A 17,380-nucleotide genomic window follows, 5' to 3' on the forward strand; every position below is an offset into this window, starting at 1 on the left:
GCGTCTTCACTACTATGGCTTTTGCACACTGCGTTCGCGCGAAAGTCGTCTGCGCTATAACTACGTTTTCGGAATGAAACGCCTTAGTACTGCCACTCTGTGTTCCCGAAAAACTACGACAGTGCCGCAACAAGTAGCTCACCGCCCCATGATGCTTTGAGCGTCCATGTTGGCTGAAGTGCAGCGCCGCCAGCTTTCCCTCTAGGTAGTAGTAAGAAACTCTATGTCATCAACCGAGGGCGCAACAAAAGCGTTGCAAAAAATTACAAAATTCAGCGTAATGTTTTGCAGAAATAGTTTTATAAACGTGGCAATAAAATATTCATTTCTTTTTGTTGTTTTGTAGCATTTTTATCTGTGATTTTGAATTTCATTATATAAGTGTTTCGGCCGCCCAAAGTGGCTGTGCTGCAGTCGCGCTAAACCGCTTTTGGGCCCAGCCTTCGCCACCATTCTACATCCACCTTGGACGGGGCGCACTGCGTTCCTTCAGTTGGAGGTGCTGCGCTTTTGCTTTCGCAACTTACCAGGCTTAACCAAAGCCAAGGCCCCGCCAATTTTTTTGCTTTTGTGCTTCGGCACGCTCACATCGATTGCATTAATACGCACTGTAATGCCGGACGTATCACCACGTACTATCGCTCTCAATATGACTTGCAACACCTAGCAGCGTGGCCGGAGCGATCACCGGAAGCATGGTGGGGCCGGCAAGGGGCGCAATTGAAAACGAATGGGAAAGCATTTTGCTGTTCCAGCAGTGACCCTTCTCCCCTGTGTCGTCTGGCCTCGAAAGAAGCATAGCGTTATCGCATCCCCAACGCTAGCGCGGCGACATTTGTGCGTCAATGCAACACGCATGTCGCAGTTGATCTCAGATTGTATAGAGCAGACGACGTGGGGGATGCGACTGACTAGTGGAACAGAAGAATCCTTTCCGCTTCGTTTTCGAGCACGCTGCTTGTTGGCACCATCGTTCGTCCGGAGAGCGCTTGGCCACGCGCTCATGTGTTGCAAGTCATATTGAGCGCGATAGTTCGATACATACTGTTAGAAGGCGAATAGTTTTCATCTATGCTCGAAATGGTACATCAATCCCTCACATTAGTACATAAACGACCCTTTTCAACTCATATTTATGAATTAAGGTCAAAGTACCAGTGTCAAAAGGTACAGGAGGCCCGCTGAAAGATAACTCATTGGAAAAGCTAACCCCAGTGGCTGCAGAAGTGCCTGAAATTTTTGGGGTCGCACTCGCGCACTGGCAAAACGATGGAGTTTTGACATTAATTACTCTACGTGCCTGAGCATTTTGCAAAATGCTATCGGTCTTAGACACTACGAAATTATCACAAATTGTTCATTTTTATTTATTTCTTTTGTTACAGGTACTCGCAGCGCCCATGAGGCATTATTGTAGGGGGATTAACAACATATAATATCACACGCCAAGAAGATGTTGAGAACATGTCAGCAAGGTGAAGTAAATAATTTTTTTTAAATCAACCTCCTAATTATTTTACATTTCTGCGGCGCATGCGGACAATTAGTAAATATATACGTGAAGTTTATTTTTATCGGTTTTCTGAATCTGTATACTGTATATTGGGTGTAGTAAGGAAATATTTATTGTTATTACTTTTATTAAATTATTGTTGCTGGGGCATAACAGGGTTAAAGCCATGCGTGCACTTGCACTGGGCCTCAAGCACACCAGCTGCTGTCAGACTTCGTTTTCTGCTCTTCATCACTCCAGCGTTCTCCTCAAGTGTGGCGAAGAGTGTGCGTCAGGAAGTGCAGCGAGAACAGAGGAGGACCCAATCTCCGCAGCGCTGTTAACCCTTTCTGGTACATCATCTGTGATTAGTACGTTGAAGGCTTTAAACAAGCTATGCCTCGTTAGAGACAAAGCCCGTTGTCGCGGCTTTTAGTGTCCAGTCCTTTTTAGATTGCGCTCTAGAAAAACTAAGACTGTCACGGCATTGACGTTCGAACAAAGAAAGTAGCACCAGTCGCTCTATCACTCGACGAAGCTTGGACCTAGCGCGCGCCGTATGACCTGAAAAAAAAAAAAAATTATAGATGGTCGCTTACACCTGGTGTCGAATGTTTCCCGACCAGTATGAACCGATGGCCACTGAGAACACAGCGAGGCCCCAGATGATCGCCAGGCCAGGGTCCGCTTCCAGGAACTTGGTGTATAGCTTTACCGGAAGGGGCTCCTTCGGTGTCAGCAGTTTCTGGAGAGGAACAGCTATAATTAGTCTATAATTAATCTAATTAGTCTATAAATCGACTCCTGTAACAGTCCCAAGAAGGAACTAACAGTATGTTCAAAAAATAAAATAAATAAAATATAGTCGTGACTTAAAGCGGTCCAGAGTGACACAGTGTTGCAGAACTTATTTGTCGGATGACTCGCACCCATGCGGGCTATTCTGTATCGATAAGGGCAGCAACAGGATATACTAAGTGCAACGCTATGCCTCATCATTCCAGTACACATAAAACACACGGACAGAGGGATAGTTTCGTGTCTACTACCCATCTGTCCATGTTTTTCATGTGAGCTGTAAAGATAAGTCAGTTTAACAAGCCACCAATTAGCCAAGCTGTCTACACTTAGTAGTATGCTATGTGCGCTTGTCGTGGTCACGTTTTTTTTTTCTAATTCGACGACCGTTTTGAAAACCGCACTAAACTAGTTTTTTTGTTAAATCATGACTGGCTTACGTTAAAAAATGCCACAGGTATGCCACGTCTTTCTCAGATAAGCTTCGAATGAAAAATGTTCCAGCATCACTGGTTTTAGCGGTATGAGGCTTGCAACAAAATTATGTATTGAACCTGTGTCTCATGCTCACTTAGTTTCGCAAGCAAAAACACCATGCTAGTAATATGTCTGCACCTTGCGTGCAACAACTAAGCGCGTGTAGAAGTGATCAAAGACCAATCATGCATCGTCCATTACTGAATTGTCAAGTCATTTGTAGCGCTATGAAGGGTGCGAAGATCTAAGCCATTCAGAACGGCGTGCGCAGCAAAACGTGTTCCACCGTTCCCTTCAACCCGCGACTGGTGGCTCCACCACTGGGACGGAAAGGGCCGACTCGAAGTTAAAGAATGGCGGCGCATCACTTCGCAGCCGGCCTTCGCAGTGCTGTGTTCGTGCGGAATCTCTCTGCTAATTTAACCAGTGAAAAAAAAAAAAAAAAAACCGCTCGCTGCATTTTCAAAGCGACATCCTAAACTACCTTTATAAAAACTGAAATAATTGTTCAGAAAATAGTCAAAACGCTGCTAAAATACTTGAGGGGGACTATTGTCTTCCATGACTCTGATAAGGAGCTCTATCTTTCAAAATGCTGCTAGCGACTTATGAGATGAACTATAGGCGGTGTGTGCTATATGGGCGTTAAAGGGATTCTGAAAACAAATTTAAGCTGGCTTCTATAACATGGTCAGCGTGTTCTTATGTCAAAGAGGCTGCTTCTTCTGAAAACAGGGCTTTTATAAGCTAGAAAGGTCCAAGAAACTAAATAGGGGCATGGTTGCCACAACCCGTTTTCGGAAATTAGGTGCGGCAACGCCAGTGGCGTTTTCAATGAGAAATTATTACTAGTCCCATTGCGAGAAAAGCCGGTGGCTTATGTGTGTTCTCGCAGATGTTACAGAAAATCTCGGCGATGACAAGAAAATACGGTGAACGTCATTAAGCGGCCGTATGACAGCATGCCGAGCACCGAATGACAATCCTATACATGTCGTTCGTCTATAAATACTTGCCACTAGCCGACCTCCATGCGGCGCCAGTTCTCCCGACAGTCGTACCAAACTTACGACGCGACCGTTTGTCGTACAGCGTTCCGGGTGGTGTCATGCGATTTCTCGTTGCACATAGCTGACATGCGCTACTCAAGTTGGTGGCTTTCTTGAGACAGGTATTCGAATCGACGACGTATGCACCTTCAGTCGTCTGCCTTCCCAGACTTTCTTATCAAAATTGTGATGCAACTATTCGCCGTACAGCGTTCCGGGTGCTGTCATACGCGCGCGCGTGTGCGTGGGTGGGTGGGTGGGTGTCGATGCATCCAGTTTCAGTAATGCTTTCTCATTCCCACACATAAGCAGTTCTTAGTATGTCTGCAGACTTTTTTTTTTTTTTGGCGCGCAGCGACATTCGCTATTATCACCTCCACCCACTTATCGAACTCGCGGCCTTTTCCGAGAATGAGCTGCACCTAGCAGTGGCTTGTTTCAGGTGAATTTCTCATACTTCACCTCAGTTATAACCAGGTTTTTTGTGTCATATAGCGCATGCAGTAAATATTTCGCGAAAAAATGAGCGAGTAGCACGTCGACCGCCATTTTGGTGCTGATATTTTGCGACCGGTAGTAACGTGATTTTTTTTCGTAATTTCAAGCGTAATGCGCATTTTCTAAATAGAAATTATTTCCATGATCCTTGGAGGTTTAGTTGATTAGTCTTAGCGTTTCGATGTTGCTGCTTTCATCACTTGTGACGCATAATACGACATTTTGAGCATCTCTGTAAAAAAATCAACCGCTAGTATTTTGCGCTTGAAAACTAAGAAATTATCTCTCAAGCTCTGCAGACGCTGTTTACGCGGAAAAATATTTCTTTTCAATAAAAACAAAAATTAGCGTGTCAAACGGTTAAAGCGTATAAGAGTGTGTGCTAGCAACTAATATGTTGACAGATCTGCTCATCTGTTCGTCACGAGAGTTCTAATACAGAGGGAACGTACCAGTGTAGAGAGATGCACACAGTAACATCCGGGTGTTCGCTTTGCATGAGCAGCAGGGGCGGGTTATAGCACGTCTCTACTCTTTTAAAACTACACAAGTTTCCATTTTGTAACGTACGTGAACGAAGTGACGAAGAGTTGACTTCACAAAGGCCGCGATATCACTAAACACCGCTCGCAGTCCCGCAATTGTGTATCTTTTTTACCCCTGATTTGCATTACACGGTTGCATTCCGGTCCTGCTGGTCTCCCGTGTACACTGTACACCTGTGCCAGGCGCACAGGTGCACTTATTTGAATGGCGAACAGCGTGAAACGGGCAAACGTCGCTTCGGCTTCAAAGTGAACTGACTTCATCATGACAAGTCCCTTGGATGGCAGAGGAGCACCCACGAATTTACAATTGGAGGTAATAGCCTGTAATAATACATTGGGCTCGTTGGGAGTTCCGTTGAGATACGCGCAAGAAGAAGGTACAGTCTTGGTCAAAAGTACTCGGGCCACGCGGTCTGCTTTTCAGCGGCATAGTGGAGCACATACGGCGCTTGGACAAAGGGCGTTGAGGACAACTCTACCCACTTATTGGTCCCGGTAAAAAACGGTATCTGGTTGTTACTGGCTACGCTGACATGTTACAAAAGACGCATTTATCGTCGAAAAATTTGCATTGAAAGATGTTTACGCCAGTCAATTCTTTTGCTGCTTATGAAAGCTCCGTTTTCGGTCACAGTGGTATTTATTATTATTTATTATTTATATTTTTATATCAGCGCAGGACAACCTCTGCTTGCCTTCAGTGTCCCGTTAAAGACTGAAGGGCATTGAAAGGCTAGGAAAATGGTTCTTCCTGGCTTGCAGAAGTTAACTTAACAGGTGCTTTGAATGTTCCACGACACAGCTGAAAAGCAAACACAGTGGCCTGAAGACTTGCGACGAGGGGCGTACCTACTGCTAATGCCGTACTGCAGTAGGGTAATTTGGTGCAGCGCGCAATATCCCGCATAATTATTTCCTCTTCGTTGAGTTTTGAGCACAGATCTGCTAACTGTACGCTAACTTACGAGGAGCGACTAATTGATGATCTTAGGAAAGATGCTTACCTCGAGAAATTCAGCCGTTTTGTTTGCTGCCAACACGACCACTATGTCCGTCGCTGATGAGGGAGTCTTGTGGACGCTGACTTCGTCCTGAACGGGGCGCAATACAAAACGGGAAAATGTACTTTTAAGAATAGGGGGCGGGGGGCGCGTTAGTGGGGGCTAATGGGCTTTGAGAATTTTATATTTTTTTCTTTAAGAGGTTACGTGATTGTTTGTCGAAGTGATCTTTTTGGCATCGTTAGCACAGGTATGATATGCATCCTCCCCCTCTCTTTTGCTCTCTTTAAAGCCGATTAATTGGCATGGATAATTAACAGCTCTCCTGAGTAAAATTTTTAGCACAAAAGCCTATATCAGATCACGAATATTTTGCTTGAAAACTTCGAAATTTTGTTCAAATCAGTGGTCAAGTATATTTTCAAGGCAGGAAGGCAAGAACGCTTCCATTGCCGTGTTTATCAGATCGCGCTGTTTGCCTTCGAGAAATCAAAAATAGCACGGACAGGAGAAATTCCGAATTAACACTTTCTAATGATCACCATATGATAATTTAAAGGTTCTAGACAATTAACAGTGGTTAATTGAACGCTGTAATATGCTACTCTGACCATGCGCTTACCTTCCACGTGACCAAAAACAGCAAAAGTACGATTGGACAAGCAAGTCACAGGTAGTTTTGAGCTTTCCAAGCTTGCCGTTCATTATGTTCAGGGCACATGCTGCTTGCATAATCAATGAAGTAGATTCCGTTATTTATCTTACAGGTTCAGATTGCCGAAAGCTACGGGATGTACAGTGAAATAGCATGGCAGTCTCAGTCTAGTTGTAAATTCTGTTCACCTTCTAGTAATTGACCAGCAAACTAGTGAGCTTTCACTTACTATCTTGTTGGTTTGCAATGCGATTATCAATGCGTAAGCACCGACGGCCTTGTACGCTTGCATCGCCTGATCAAGAGTGCAGTTGCCAGTGTCTTGAATCAGAACAACCTTGTCCTTGAGGTCAATTGCATAGGGCTTCTCGCAGCTGCTTTGACTGACGAAACTGATCAGCGTGAGCATGTTCTGAAGAAAAAAAACAACAACAACAACAACCACCGTGTTTTCACCCTCTTGTGGACGGCAAAGCGATCACGATACTTGCACTATGGCACGGATGTGCATTTTATCTGATTATAGATAAATTAAAAATCCTTACGGTTCCCGCGCTTAACTTAGTGCGTCTTCTCCCGAAAAGAACGGGCAGTGTGAGAGAAATGGGGCCGAAATCTTGACCTTGTAGTTTGCCATGTATCGAGACACAAACTGATCGCGCCAGGAGAACCACGTCTCCAAGCTACACGAAAACCCTTTATCAGCAGTTTAGAAGACATACCGGCTGTACTCATAACAATGTAACATTAAGCTCCCACACTCGATGTCGCACCCTGCCAACGATGAGGGCAGGCGTGTCCTCCTGTATGTCCTGTTCTTATGCGAATTTTACGAAGACGTCGTGCAGTTCGGTTCCGATCTTCGGCGTGACTTAAGAAGAAATGACACTAGTCTTCAGCGATTTTTTCAGTGCTTACTTTTTTTTAGCTGATGGTCATCGTGGTCTTTGAAGACAAAGCATTTCATCTAAAACTACTTGCTAGTTAATAGCCCCGACGTTGCAGCCGGTAACTATAGATCGCAGGATGGTAAAAGAATGCACCGGAATAATGATAGTAACAAAATGCGAGCTTGGAAGTGCATTAGCTTCTTTTACTTCGATTAAGACATGTTCTATAACTTTTGACTTCTGTCTGACACGCTAAACGAGAGTACGCTGCTCGTAATCTGCTTTGCATTGTGAATTTTCTGAACTTTACTAGAAACTATAACATAGTTTTGCTCTGACAGTAATAATAAATTCTAGTGCACATTTTTTTTACATTTCCTCATATCAGTATGTTAGGGCCTGGCGGTTCGGGCATCGTGAAAGTGAAATTATATGGCAAAGGCTTGTTCATAAAACTGCTTCAGCTTTTTAAGGCTGTAAAATTTCACCTCAGATTTTTTCTGCATGTTAAAACGTCCTGATGTGAGTTTGCAAAAGTAAAAGTTTCAGTGCATGCAAATTTGTAGATGTCTGCATAGAAAACAAAGCAGAAGTGTAGATGAATATTCCAATGGCGGAAGCAGCAGAAGGAAAAATGGGCTTGCTCGCATCCAACACGGGTGTAGCAGCCGTATTGACAACAATTACCAGTGCCTGCTGATACAGAATTAGGGCAACGCGGCCGCGTTTGTACTGGAGTCACAGAATAAACCAACCTATTCTGGGCGGTAAACTAGCGAGGATGTTTGGTAGGGCTGAACTGGCCACTGACTATTTGCGGACAAAAACGAGGAAGGATGCAAACTATGGTACTGGGACACTGAGGATAAATTTTAAATTTGTTTTTTTTTTTTTTGTAAAGATCAGGTAGCTGGCTCCGCAGTCTAGCGAGCGCTAACCTGCCTGCATACTGAGACGTAAACGGGGCACACGTCATAACCTGTGCCACTACCTCGTGAGAGCCGGCTGGGATCCCTCAACGATGACCACACGACTCAAATTGAGTTGCCCGCTTCAACGAAACCAACGCATTCGCGATCGCGTTATCAAATGTGATGACGTAGAGCCTCACGTTATATATTTTCCGCATTAGGCTCCCATAAAAATATGGTCCTCTCACCGCGGCGTCTGGGCCTTGAGGGAGTTCCTTGAATTCCGGGTAGTACGTCAGGCACACCTGAATTGGCTGGTCCTCTGGAGTAGCGAAAGAAAGAACCGCGCTTTCTTCGGCGTCCTGCGAAATTAAAGGTTCTGCTGTCTTATTTTCGTTCTCGTGAAAACAAATGAATACCGGTCTATGAGGAAAAGAATGAGTACTGCTCGGTGGGATGCTCAACGGTGCCGTGAAGGGAAGGACAAGATAGGAAGTGGAAGAAAGGTGCAAGGTTCCGGAATAATTTCGACCAATGGGGAATCTTCAGCGCGCGCTGACATATTGCACAGGACAAGGGCGCTTTTTTACACTTTGCGTCCATCGAAACGCAGCCGCCGCGGCCGGGACTGATTCGAGGTCCTCGGGCTCAGCAGCCATTCTCTTTCTTTTATTTTTGCACAAGGTTGCACAGCACAGACGCAAAAATATTTGCAATAGTCAGTTCTGTTCTAATCTACGCAGGCTTATTCCTTTCAAATAGCGGATAGCCGATTGCCTCTTGTAATTTATTACTTTTTCCCATTTTCGTAGGCAGACAGAAGCTAATACACTTTAGCATACAGCGCTATCTGTGATCCACTGGCCTGATTTGCTTACGGGGGGATCCAGCTGCGTCTGTGTGTTGGCAGGCGTGCGCCTCTCGGGGCTACCTGCGCATGCGCAGATCACGGTAGTGGATCACAAGTCGCACCATGCTAAAATTCTCCAATATATCAACGTCCACAGTACGAGCAAACAACGGTAATGAAGCCCTAAATTTTAATTACGAAATGCTTAACCATTGCATGCGACAATATACAGCAGCGCAGTTAGAAATTATACCTGGAACCTTAGGCATCACAATTTTGAGAGCCAGAATCTTTATAACATACATGTTAAATGCCTTTCTCTCTCGCTGTGTCATCTCTGATAAACGATGTGACAGTTGACAGACGACAGAGATATTGATCGAGTGCGTGTTCAAGGAGCACTGCGGTGCTTCGTTCGCTGTCTTGTTCCACGCATGGCGCGACGCAGACGCTCGTTTCTATTGGTTTACAGTACAGCCTTGACAAAGTTTAGAGCGCGGGGGGTCTAAGCCGTGTCGCAGGCATCCAGCAGCATTCGTGGAACTCTGTACCTTCGGAGAGGGGAAGAGCAGAGTTCCTCTGACTTTCAAGAGATGTGAAACGCTCTTGATACACAGCAAGCCATGCGGTCGGGCCCAAACACGAGGCCCTTGAGCTCTAAACTTTCTACAAAGGTTGTACATATCATGCACGGTTAAGTCCTCTGCTGCAGCTCTCACAATCTGTATCGTGACATATTCCGCCTCGCTAGCCGGTAGAACCGGTAGAAATAAACAAATGCAGGTTATCTGACTGGCGGCTAAAATCAAGGCAAGAGTGAAATTTCGTTCGCATTCTGAAGGACGTCGTGGAATGGCTCGCGTTGAAGGCGAAGAGCAGCGTTCTCCATCTCCAGTGGGCGGCAGGGTTCAGCCGTGTGCATCCATCCATCGATCCATCCATCTTGTTTGCACGGCGCCGCGTCAGGACCAATCAGCGCGTGCGCACTGGCGGCGCGCCGGAAGCGGATCGAGCTCTCTAATGGCGCAGTAGCAGCTGAGATCATAACGCGCCAAACACAAGGTGGTATGAGTTAAGCATGGTTATTGAAAGTGCACGGCGGCGAGCCTCAGGCATAGAGATTGGATATAAGGACAGTAGTTACACATGTCCTTCAAGGCATTGAGCGGCTCTGGTTTTATTTAGGGCTTATGTACATATTTTGGATTAGCGTATACGAGAGTTCTGAACTCCAGTGAAAAAAATCTTCCAACCAGGCGATATGTATTCTCTCCCACTCACTGCCCACTTGAATAAAAAAACATATAAATCGCAGCAAGCACAGCAAATTTGATCACACGATTTGCCCGCTATCATGCACGCATATATCTAGTCAACGAACAAAAGGCGATAATCCGCGTGCATGACATGTCTGCGCCTATTTTAATGAGCTGTGCGCGGGAAAATTTTGGGCTCCACGGTGTGGGATGGAATGAAATGCCTCAGAATGCGACTGCTGCTTGCACGTTTTAAAGAATCTCTCGTGGGGTGTGCGCATCCCACATGGAAGGCCACTCGCTGGCGTCATCGCGTCTCATTCGCATGCACCATAGACCAAGCGAAAAAGACACATGTGTGAGCGTGATCGGCTGTTAGAGCTGCATCCAGCAGTCTCCCTCGATAGGAAGACTCATGAGTCGAACTTTCTCGATCAGCTCGTCGCTTTTGCTCAAACGATTCACGCACAGGGCACCGTTGAATAGAGTCGTGGGTGCCGTGGGTTTGTAATTCGGCATGCTGCTTCAACGAGGAAGTTAGACGCTTGATGAGGTGGCTCTATATACAGGTACAGCTGTTCAAAACAGTGCGCAGCAGCAGTAGGCGGAGACAGCAGCAACGCTCGGACAGGCCTACCGTACAAAAAATCGAGTGGGACGCCGCATCCCAAACTGCAGAGAGTAAGTAGTATCGAGCCTTCAACAGCTTCCAAAGCTAATAACTAACGGCTAATGGTCGGCCGGCGATTAGCCATCAGTTAATGCCGGCCAGTTCGATCGTGTGACAGCGAAAAGGAGAGAGATCTGAAGGTGTCCGGTACAGGGATTAAAAGGTCTTGTCGCCAATGCGAAAACATTATATGTAGAACTGCACAAGGTATCCCCTGGAGTCTGCGTATGCTGACCTAGAATGACGATGCAGGCGGCACTGACAAGGATCGGACGTTTGTGGGCGAAAATATTGATCCACATGCCCCCACATGAATGGTGGTCATGATTCGGTGCCACGTCAAAAGATGTTCTGATATCCTCGGAATTTCGTGCCGTAGATGGCTGACGGCGGACGCCGGCTTTTGTGCAAATGCTCGCATTAAAACTCGCAAACGCTGCAATGAGTTCACTTTCCTCCCAGACTGCTGGTCCAAAATGACATCACTAACTCGACGTGACGTCAGAATAATTGGGGATGCAGGGGCCTTGCTTTCCCTGCTCGTTTCTTTTGAAGGGAAACACGGGACAACGAGAAGGGTCTACAGGGCCGGCGCCTTTCAGGCCTGGGAAGGTGGGGGTGAGGACCTGTCCGGCTGTGTCGTAAAAAGCCGCGCAAGTGCCCCCCACTCCCTTATCCGAATGCGAAAAGCAAAGGAGAATAGCGACGGGCCGAAGTATACACTGCGGCTATACCGTGTCAAAGGTTTGCACCTTTGCTATTCAATAAAGCTTATTTTCTTTCTTACACTTCGGTTCCCTATAGTTGCTCCAATTAAGCTAGCGCACTTCACAAACAACATGTAGTTTCTTTCGCAATAAAGGAGCCTGTCTCCACTACAAACGTGCGCAATGCGCAACCAGACCAGCCGCATGCAGTGCAGCAAGAAATGTTAAGTTTATAATTTTGGTGGCGGAAATTCAACCCAACACCTCCATCACGGCGGTAATTTCTTCAGTCTTTCACTTCCAAGCTCCTACCAACCCTCAAGGCACGGTTGAGGTGTCCACCGAGTAGTGAGGCGGTTACTGCGCCCTTCCTTTAATGTAATTATTCTTTGTTACCTTTTTTTTCATTTGAGGAAAGGAACGGCGCAGTAATGGTGCCTGTCGGTATACACCTGACCGCGCCGTGAGGGAAACGAGGAAACTTTGAAAATTGTTTTTTAAGAAAGGAAAAACGCAGTAAAGGTATTACTTCAATGTAGACACCTCAACTGCGCCGTGGGGGGCATGAGATGAAGAGAGAGTTGAAGAGGAAAGAGGAACAGGTGCCGCAATGGAAGGCTCCGGAATAATTTCACTCGGCTATGCCTCCAACGAAAAGCGGTTGGCGCGGCCGGGTTCGAGCTCGGGTACTCCGCTCAGTGAGTGCTCAGTGGCAAGGCGCCAGTTACCATTGAGCCACCGCAAAAGACACGCAATGTCGAGGGTCCAGAAGAAGGCACAATGGCTCCTGGCCACCCTAAAGGCCGACTGAGCCGACGGCGGAGCGCCAAGTTCCATGGGTTGTCTGCCAGCTAACGGACTTTGTAAAGAGAAGACTTACCGCTGAGCCAGCGCAGAAGAAAGCTGCGGCTGCTATCGCGACAGATGCGCCGAAGACGGCACGTCGCAGACGTCCTTCAAGTGTCATCTTCCTCGCTGCGAGTCGCTCGGCAGTGACGGTTGCTGGCAAAAAAGCGCCGCAGGGACGGGTACCTGCAGGGGAACGGGGATGAGGTGAAATGCGAAGGCCTGGCAGCAGCCTCGAGCGCTCGAGCGTGATCTCGTTCTCTCACACGCGCAGCACTGCGATAACGGTGATGATAATTATGTTTCATTGAATTTTCACAAACCCCTCTCGTGGGTATGAGCCAGTCTTCAAGGGCGCAACAACAACGTCTGAGTGGGGACGGCTTCGGTGTTGTTATCGAGGTAGTAATTCAGTCAAATAATTTTAGTCGAAAAGTACTGCTCGCAGCCTGCTAATGGAAATGAAGGGTTTTGGGAAAAGGTTACATGCAAGTTTCAAGGAAACATAACGCAAAAAAGTAACAAGGATGACAGAGAATTTATCGAGACTGACGCTAACTTGCAACTCTATTTCGGAGGAATTCACCAAGGGTCTTATATAAGAAACCAGCAACCACAGACATTCGGCGAGCATGCCCATTGAATGAAACGCACAATCAAAGGTACAACACGAAGAAAAGCAAAAAAAAAAACAAGTATCAGCGAAACGTGAAAAGTAAAAAGGGAAAGACCTCAAACTGATTCAAAAGTAGACGCACTTGTGTTGCAGAACAAAATATATCCAGGAAAAAGAACCTAGAACGTCTGAAGACCAACAATTAACAGGGCTATAAGCAAGGTGAAAGTCCAAAAAACAAGTTAAAATCTAGAACAAGTAAAACAATTGCTAAGAATAAAACAGGAGTGTACTAGGCTCCCAAACAAAACCAAACATGTGGTCTAAAACTGAAAATGACAATGAGCCAATGACAGTCAATTTAAAAGTGCGATTCACGTGAATAACCAGGCTTCTGCAAGCCAACCAAAACACGGCAAAGGCTGTAAATCTAAACCTAAAAGTGCGTGAAAGAAATGAGAAACCACTAAAATTCAGACATATCAGAATTTGGCAACGCGAGGGAAGCAAATCTTATATTAGCGTGACGCACAATTATAGATAACCGTCCAGAAAATCAAACTGCCTGTAGCGTAAATTAGTGGGAGGTGTGGCGACACATTCCTTCCCAGTGTTTCTAATAAAATATGGCCGCAATGACTTTGCGCTGTTTTATCGGTAGGCGCTCTTATGAATTCTGTGTTCTCTACCTTTGGATGACATTTTTTCTTTCGCTTCGTCCCATATGCTTTGCAATATTTGCCAGGGTTGCCTCCTGTCTGTTTTGCACGCGTAGTCCATGCTCCCTCCCCCTCTCGTTGAAGTAATGTCCAGTCGGCCCAGTGTAGTGAAGACTGCAGTTCATAGGAATTATGCGCACTACGGTTGCCTCACATGAGTTAACTGCGTTTGATGTTTACTCACGCAATTTACTTTTTTTTTGTTATTTCATAGTGCTGATTTTTTAGAGCTTGCATAAGGCCGAGGAAACAACTTTTACATTATACCTCTCTTCCTAAAAATTTATGAAAGTCTGCGGAAGTATGCCACAACCTGAATTGCCTTTGCCTTTTTCTTCGCTGTCCTGCTTGCTGCGCGGATCATTTGAAACCTTCATTTTTTAGAGTTTTCAAATATCTTATATCACATTTTGAAAAGAGAGGGGGCGGGGGGGGGGGGGGGGGGTGAATACTGCGTCTTGCCGTCACCTGGAGTGCTCTTGAATTCTCGTGCCTATCTGATGCGAGCAAGATTATGCGAGAGCTTCCAGCAAAAAAAGAAAAAAAAAGAACTAAAAGGCACGATCCACCGCTCAGAAGTCGTGGAGAGGGTATTGTGAAAGGGAAATAGACGCTTTTACAGCGAGAGCTATGATAGCTTTACCATGTGATAATGCGCGTGAGGTCCCCCATTGAAGTGAACGGCTAGCGTCGATCTTGCGCCGCTAAGGAGATCACATGACAGTAGGGGATCAGCAGAGACTGCTGGAAAAATTTCTGCTCTTTAAATGACACAGGTCGCGTTTTTCCGTTTATTTCTTCTTGTTAGCGAGTTCCTGCATTGCAAATTGTGGTAGTGTGCCGCTTTGGTAACAGTGTGTTATGAATGGAGGCCCCCAACCTGGCAGTATAGTGCCAAGAATATTCTAGGCTCAATAGTGGCAGGAATGCCCCGTGAGCTGTAAGCAGACGCGCAGAGCTAAAGAGGCGCTATCGAGGAGCCATCATCCTCAACGTCATCAACAACGGAAGAGTGTTCCTTTGTTCGCAGGAGAAAGGGTTCGCCTTCCAGCAGCCTTGGCGAGGCGGACACTGTGTTGTGTCATCACTCGGGGCTGATTGCGTCTTTGGGGGAAGAAGCCTTCTCACTCGGGCGGAACGGCAGCTGCAAGAAATGAATGTGTCAATACTTTCCCGCGGTGGCCCGACCTATCTGGAACCAAACCCTTCCCCTTCCCTGAAGTGTCTAATAGCGGCGGCTGTCTCCTTCCATATCCACGAAGCGCCGGGTTTCGAGTTGGTGGCCCTGCTGGGCGCGGTGCATCCAGTTAACCCTGGTCAATGACCGACGCATCCAGGCCTGGTTATTCATGGTGGTGGATTTCTCTTCGTCATCACCGGCAAATCTGGGAGACGGGCCCTCGCCACAGGAACCGTTCCGAGAGGGCAACGGTGCAGCATTTTGCAGTGGGCGGCTCCCCTAGTCATCAAAAGTGTCCACTTAGTTGGACAGTGATGAAGTGCAAAGTTTTCCCCAGCTAGGGATATAGGGATGGCCAACCGTATTTAAGTGGCTGGAAGACGTGTGAAAGGAATCTTCCGATTTCTACTTGTAGCTCACGTACTCCCGTAAATATTTAAGCCCCTTGTAAACGCTTCTCTTCGAAGCCTCCCTCCTGGCGGCAGCAGCCATTGGAGACTGGATCCCTGGACCTTGACCTGGCTGAGATGACCCCAGTCAAACCATTGGCCCACATCTAGCAAGCGGTACGTTATTTATGCTTCTGCCACGGTAATTTATTAATGACTGTGTTAGACGCATATGCGACCTAGTTCGGTGCGAAACCCGATTTCAATCCGGAAGATGGGAAGTTGCGAAAATCATGACTTTATAGTGAGAACGTGCAAATAAGAGAATTCACACTGTCGTGTTCGCAGCAAGGATTTTAGGCAGCAAGATTTCTTTTATGCAGTGGCCGCTGAACTGTTTACCAAGTAACAGCGGACGCCTAAGGAGCTGGCTGAAACACACTTCCACAGTTCAAGCATTTAAAGATTGCTCTGTATCGTCCAAGACCTGGTATCGTCCTCACTGCCCTACTAGCCTAGTTCAATATCGCTGAATGGTGCAAGCAGTCGAACGTCGCCGCATCCGCCGTCGCAAGCCGACACCGACTGGCCTGCATTTTATTCGCTCTGCATCTTCGGCGTTCTGTGCAGCTCCACACCTGCCACGTTGAAATTATCCATTCACCGGTATTTAGCGACCTTGTCACTGCTTACCACTGATTCTTGGCGTAGAAGCTTCAAGGTTTTCTATAACGCATGCGCTGAATGACTACTCCGTAATGTTGGTCGTTTTACCGTTTCGGCGCCGAAGAAAGCTTGGAGTGTTATTCTGCGACAGCTCGTTTACTCGATGAGGTGCTTTGTTGCCAAAAAAGTCGATTTAAGGCTGCAATGGCAGCCTTGAAAACTGTATTGACTGGAGATTAATCCACTCTACAGGACTTGTCGGAAGTTCGAAATTTTTTGAGATATTAATCAATGAATTACCTGCTCTTTCTCACCATGCGCCTATTTTCGGCGCATGCGAACGCCCTGATTAGGACTGAGGTGCGAAAGAGCAGTAAAATGATCGATGAATATCTCAGCACCTATTGGCCTTTGGGAAGTTCTGTAAATTCGAGTGTCGGGTGATACAACCCTCAAGATAGGGAATGCAAAATGCAGCACGAAGAGAATAATAAAGAAGCGAATTAACAAATTTTGACTAATTGGTCGCATTAGCATGACCTCTATCCGTTATCTCGTGTCCACCAAGCCCAACACACACTCAGTGATGGCAGAATCTACGTTAAGAAGAATCGGCCGACATATTCGAGGATGTCTATTTTAAAGCGATAGCGGGAAAGGCCCCATTCACAAGAAAATCCGGTGTACGCGTTGTCGGCGTCTGTGTTGTGAGCGAAAAATCACAATCATGGCTCTGGCAGGTGGTCTCCAGAGAGCAACCTAGGGGGCAGGTGGGACACCTAGGTCACGTGACCTTGGGGCGCCGTCACACCCTGCCCACCGGATAGTGAGCAAACTGCCCACAGTGGCAGGCGGCAGTTAAATCAATGATTGGTAGTTCGGGAATACCAAACTGGGTCGCACAAGGCCCACCGCTGGGAGCGCCTGTCATTGCAGGGCAGTGGCGCATCGTTTAAGCGGTGCACCACTGCGCTAGGAGGGGTATGAGGACTCCCAGAGATCTATGAATGTCATCATCATCATCATCAGCCTGATTACGCCCACTGCAGGGCAAAAGCCTCTCCCATCCTCTTCAATTAACCCTGTCCTTTGCCAGTTACGGCCACCGTATTCCTGCAAATTTCTTAATCTCGTCCGCCCATCTAACTTTCTGCCACCCCCT

General features: G+C 46.6%; 1 protein-coding gene across 1 annotated transcript in view; it reads right to left on the reverse strand.

Annotated features, from left to right (window-relative positions):
• Positions 1–17,380, reverse strand: part of LOC149339898 (signal peptide peptidase-like 2B) — a 39,989-nt gene that overhangs the window by 21,492 nt on the left and 1,117 nt on the right. The window contains exons 2-6 of the mRNA XM_089548580.1: positions 12,683–12,834; positions 8,568–8,681; positions 6,748–6,930; positions 5,867–5,953; positions 2,092–2,237 (exon numbers count right to left, since the gene is read on the reverse strand). Coding sequence (XP_089404706.1) covers positions 2,092–2,237; positions 5,867–5,953; positions 6,748–6,930; positions 8,568–8,681; positions 12,683–12,769 — 617 coding nt within the window. The 5' untranslated portion in view covers positions 12,770–12,834. The remainder of the gene's footprint in view (positions 1–2,091; positions 2,238–5,866; positions 5,954–6,747; positions 6,931–8,567; positions 8,682–12,682; positions 12,835–17,380) is intronic.

The sequence above is a fragment of the Amblyomma mixtum genome, chromosome 6, assembly GCF_055824585.1.
Source record: "Amblyomma mixtum isolate Tamu chromosome 6, ASM5582458v1, whole genome shotgun sequence".
Lineage (NCBI taxonomy): Eukaryota > Metazoa > Arthropoda > Arachnida > Ixodida > Ixodidae > Amblyomma > Amblyomma mixtum.